Source organism: Vicia villosa, linkage group LG5 (genome assembly GCF_029867415.1).
Source record: "Vicia villosa cultivar HV-30 ecotype Madison, WI linkage group LG5, Vvil1.0, whole genome shotgun sequence".
NCBI lineage: Eukaryota > Viridiplantae > Streptophyta > Magnoliopsida > Fabales > Fabaceae > Vicia > Vicia villosa.
This window is the reverse complement of record NC_081184.1, coordinates 81,394,498-81,400,132: the sequence shown is the minus strand read 5'-3', so window position 1 is coordinate 81,400,132 and position 5,635 is coordinate 81,394,498. Positions and strand designations below refer to the sequence as shown.

General features: G+C 35.5%; 1 protein-coding gene across 1 annotated transcript; it reads left to right on the top strand.

The window, feature by feature from the left end:
* Positions 1-3,801: 3,801 nt before the first annotated feature.
* On the top strand, positions 3,802-5,297 carry LOC131604897 (uncharacterized). The gene is made up of 3 exons (XM_058877312.1): positions 3,802-4,257; positions 4,474-4,712; positions 4,874-5,297. Exons 1-3 carry the CDS (start codon positions 3,802-3,804, stop codon positions 5,295-5,297), a joined length of 1,119 nt encoding a protein of 372 aa, XP_058733295.1.
* Positions 5,298-5,635: the final 338 nt, after the last annotated feature.

Here is a 5,635-nt window from a genome sequence, read left to right as displayed (position 1 = left end):
TCAAACTAAAATAATCGGTTTGGTTTATAATGTATTTTTAAACATTATATTCATCGGTGTACTCTCTACTATAGTGTTTTTCGCTGTATTTTATGCTATAATTTTTTTAAATAAAACATTTCATGTAATTTATTTCATTTCATGCTCTATATTTTTAAACAAAATACAAGTTGCTCTTAACTCTTACGATACAATGACAAGATTTTCATTGTATCATGAAATAAGTTCACTATCAAATATAAAAGTTGACACTTACCATCAGATGATTGGGAAGAGATTTGAAAGCTTAACAAATAGAACACAACAAACACACATCAATTAACATGTTTCACAGCTGAAACACACACCAAAACTATTTTGTAAGAAGACTTGAAAGAATTTTGTTGAAAAAGAAGAAACAAAAATGGTAAAAAAAATTAACAAAGAGAACTTGAACACGAAGAAGGCGATCATAACATATCAGAACAACGGTAGAGAGAGCAACAGTTGTGGCGGGTAACGAGAGCAGCATTTCAGTGAAAGCAAGTTTTTGTAACTTATGATTTCTACTTACTTTCTATGTTTTGGAGCTTGGTTCTAGATGCATGTTTTGTTGAAAGGAATGAAGTGTAAATAAAGATAGAGAGTTATGGGTCCATACCAAATTTGGGCTTAATGATGGATGAAACAAAATATGGGAAATGCTCTTTCCACCCTTATTTTTATTAAAGGCCATTTATTGTGGTCGACACTGTTCTTTGTCCCCTGACATCATATTTTTTGGTGTGATTTAACTTTAAATTATTCTTGCGAAGTGCTTTTAATTATCCTGTCAATTTTGCAACAAGTGGTGTCCATCGTAGGGTGAGGGGTTTTGTTTATAAGCGTGCACCATGAATTCTAAATCACAATTCAGGAGATAACTAGTTTGACTTATGGAAAGTGAATATGCAAGAAATATTAACTCAAGAAAAGTTTATTGAAGCATTAAAAGGGGAGACATCGATGCCTACATGACTGACAGATGAAGAGTGTAACACCCTAATTTCCCCTACGAATATTAATTTAAAATCAGAGTAATTTTTCAAAATAATTAACATGCAATTAGGATGCCACATTTTCCAAACATAATAAACTTGCTCAAAACAAATATATATATATATATATATATATATATATATATATATATATATATATATATATATATATATATATATATATATATATATATATATATATATATATATATATATATATAACATAATTTACAGATGAACCAAAAGAAAACCTCATAGTCATCAACTTCAATTTTATTACGCCGCGGAAAAGAATCATACTTGTTGTTAAAATAATTTTCATCCAACATAAAACAACATTTATTCAAATAACAAGGAGTTCATAAGACTCCAAACAAATCACCAAACAACGAAATAAATAAGTGTTCATCCCCCCTGGTGTTACGTATCAGAGCAATTACTCCAACTCGAATAAAATGAAGAGCAACCTCTTCCAAACTCCGCTGCCTCTAAACTACTCCTGACTATCTGCACGATGTCATATAAAACATTATTCCAACATAAAGGTAAGATATCACAACAATATAAGAGAATGTATAATAATAAGTATATAGCAATATAATCATGCGTAGTCATACATTCTACATCTCACACATCCACAACATCCCCAACAATTATATCACATACAGATTATACAATCATACATAATCACCCGCACATAACAACAAATATCATATAATACATACATCAACCACATAACTCATTTATCATGTTAATAACAATACAATGCAGTGCAATGAGACTGACTCACAGACTCAATGCATGTGGTACTAATCGTGAAAATTTTGGTCCACGTCGCTCTTGATCCACGCCATCTAGGATCAGAGCCAACCAACATCGTGAACAATGCAGTTCTGTTAGCTGGGAATTTTGACCAAGGTTTAAGAATATCATATTCTGAATATCATATTTCTTTTTTGGATTTTTTATGAAGACTTGATATGTCGAAGTAAACACAGCTTCAAGTATGTAATTGGAATATTTTTATCAAGAAGTTTGCTTCGACAGCCATGTTGGATAGTTTCAAAAAGGCTTCGAGCGAGAAGAGTTTGAAATTTAAACTTGTGTCTGTTCGTCAGAAGAACGCGTGGTATCATCAGAAGATCCTTTCGTTTGAAATATCGAACGTAGCACTCATTTATGTAGAGAACGTTAGGGTCTAATCATTATAAATAGGAATCTTAGGTTTTAAGATTAGGGTTTTTTCACATTGTATACAAAAATCACTCAAATACCTGAAGTACTGGTGCGAGAGAAAAGAGTATGTTGATCATGTATGTATGAAAACACCATTGTTTTCTTTACTCTAAAGTCATTTATAGTTTCATTAATTCCAGTCTTTTTCCATTTACATTTACATTTTCTTTACTTTCAATTTTTACATTTTGTCAAAATATTTACTTTCCTACACTTTACAGTATTTATAACCCTTTTAGATTCAACTTTTACACTTTACCAAGTATTTTACAGTTGAAGGATTATTCTGAATTCTTAGATAATACTTAGTCTCTGTTTTAGAAGAATCTTGTTCTTATTCATAAATCAGAAATATGACCACTTATAAAATGAACTTAGAGAAAACTAAAATTTTGAGATACATGTCCTAGGATCAATCTAGTCGATCCTGTAAGTTACCAAATTACACAGTTTGGAAGACTAGCGGTTGTTTGTCAAAAATTATTGGTAAACAAATTGGCACGCCAAGTGGGACGGTGTTGAAAAGTTTAAAAGTTCATAAGTTTCATTTATAATTTGTTGTCCTTTTTAGTTAAGAACATACCAAGACGTTGTATGAACCTTAAGAGTGGTAAAACTACCAACAGTTCGCAACCAATACCTAAGAAAAATATAACAGAAAAATGGCTAATGTTGTAAATGATCAAGGAGGACAAAATCCTCCACAAGGGTCAGGTACGGTCGTTGCAAGTTCGACCAATGCTTCGACCACTATGCCTATTTCTCAGGTCATACCTACATCTACAGGATCTGTGGCCATAAATAGTTCTCAGGCCATTCCCAAATCCTTAGGTCTATGGCTACAAACAATTTTATGTCAATGTCCATAGGAACTATGCCCATAATTAGTTCGACCATTGTGCCTCCCTTTATCAATACCACTGATATTCCATCAAATACTCAGGGTGGACCTATTTTGACATACCTTGGAAACCAGGCACAACCTACAACCCCTAGGCCACCAGGGTTTGAAAATTTTAGGCCTTGGAGGGAACAACCATATGGAATGTCATCCTCTTATATGGCAGGATTACATAATGGCACGTTCACATATACACAACCTAATGTGGCCACTTTTTCACCAATACAGAATGATGGCTCTGTGGGTTGAAGTGCCTAAAACCAAGGTTTGTCGAACCAAATGACTACATTAACAATTAATAATCAGGCAGCGTTTAGGCAACAAATGGACGCTAGTAACCATGATATGGTGGGAGTTCTTGCTCGTGAGATAAACACAATCTTCTCCCCTTTAATCCAAAACATAAATAGGACTAATTAAGAAAATACCCAGTCCTATCAACAATTATCAGCGCAAATGGCGCGCATAGCAGACTTGTTTAGGGCTCCCCAACCATCAGTTCAACGTAGGCAAAACACTGTAGGGACTCAGGAAGAACCAACCATTAATCAAGTTCAACCACCCAGATAAAATATCATCGAAAGGGCAAGGGTATAACAACTAGAGATTCGACAACAGGCCCATGAGGAACAACCTAGGAGAATAGTGATGGTTAATAGAGATCAAAATGCAGATGAAGTAACCCATAGGGTTAGACAAGATAACATGGTGGCTGAAAATAACTTAACTACCATGATCGAAAGAATCATGGCCCAGAATGGTATGAACACAGGGCTTCGAAGCCCAAATTATACATCTCCTTTAGCAGACTCTATCTTACAAACTGAATTGCCAAGGGGTTGTAAAATCCCTAAATTTACAAAATTTTCAGGGGATACTAGTGAATCAACTGTCAAACACATAGCCATGTATTTAACTGAGGCAGGGGATTTGGCGAACAGGGAAAACTTGAGGATAAAATATTTTCCTAGTTCGTTAACAAAGAATGAATTTACATGGTTCACTACTTTGCCACCAAATTCTATAGATACATGGCCTTATTTAGAAAGATTATTCCATGAGCAATTTTACATGGGGCGGACTAAGATAAGTCTTAAAGAATTGGCTAGCATTAAAAGAAATTTTACTGAACCTATAGATGATTATTTGAATAGGTTCCGAGTATTGAAATCTAGAAGTTTTACAGTAGTGGTTGAGCATGAACTAGTCGAAATGGCCGCATGAGGGCTAGATTACTCCATTAGAGAGAAGTTAGATACCCAATATCTAAGGGATATGACCCAATTAGCAGACAGAGTTTGACAAGTCGAACGATTGAAGGCTGAAAAGGCCAGAGCAAATAAGAGTTATAAAAAAGAAAGGGTGGCTTATGTCGAAGCCGAAGATGAAGAATTCGAAACCTTCAATGATTCCTATAGTTTTGAGGAAGTTGAAGTAGATTTGGCTGAATTAAAAGAGGCACCTCCATACTCTTGTAAAATGCTCACACCTTCGAATGGCAAGAACCCTGTCGAAGTAGAAAAGAATGATAAATTTCCCAAGAAACATGCACCTTCGATGTTACCAAGTGTGATGAGATTTTTGATTTATTGGTAAAAGATGGCCAAATGATAGTGCCTCCTAATACTAAGATCCCTCCGTTAGAACAACGGAAGAAAAGAGGTTTTTGTAAATATCATGGATTCCTTGGCCATAAAACCTCGCAATGTTTTCTTTTCAGGGATCTCATTCAGAATGCTATTAAGGATGGACGTTTGAAGTTCGCTGACAAAGCGAAAAGCCATATGAAGGTTGATGTTGATCCCTTTCATGTTGCAGATACCAACTATACTGAACCTGTGGAGATCAACATGGTGGACATGGTCGAAGTTGGAGAAAATGAAGCCAAGAAATTGGAAGTTGTCTCAACAGGAAAGCAGGCTACTAAAAGCCTACCTAACAACATTGCCTTCAACACTGATGTCGAAGGTTTTTCTGCAGAAAAGTTTGAACCAAAGACTATTGAAGGCCTTGTGGGAAAGATGAATGAGGCTACTGAAGGCCTCAGAATGAAGTTTGAGAAAGTGAGGATTTCTAAAATTCCTGCCTTAGGAGTTAACATGGTAGACCTGAACCTACCAGCGCCAGAAATGGGGGAATTATAGAGGTGTCTGATGATGGAAAAAGAGAAAGTAAGTTATGGTTACCCAAAGGCAAATGAAAGCCTTCAAGAATATCTCTGGAGATGTCACAAGAAGAATTCTGAGAAGATCCCGGTGTGCCCCAACTGTTCCATTGTCTTGAGTCGAAGGGTTGCTGAAAACTATGAGAGAGCCCAACATGTCAAAACTCAAAGAAATTGGAGGCAAGAAAGCCAACTGATGAAGGTCTACCCAAGGCCAGGAGAAAGTCTTTTAGGTTTCCTGGTGCGTTATTACAAATCTGAAATAGTGTCTTATGTGTCCCGGGTGTGGGGCAGTGTATGACAAGGAAATGGCTGAAA

Bases quoted from the DNA above. Each gene is read 5' to 3' on its own strand.
- LOC131604897 (XM_058877312.1), top strand. From the start codon at position 3,802: ATGGTTAATAGAGATCAAAATGCAGATGAAGTAACCCATAGGGTTAGA. The intron at 4,258-4,473 runs GCTAGCATTAAA...GAACGATTGAAG, and splicing joins AGATAAGTCTTAAAGAATTG to GCTGAAAAGGCCAGAGCAAA. The intron at 4,713-4,873 runs GTTACCAAGTGT...TTTTCTTTTCAG, and splicing joins AAGAAACATGCACCTTCGAT to GGATCTCATTCAGAATGCTA.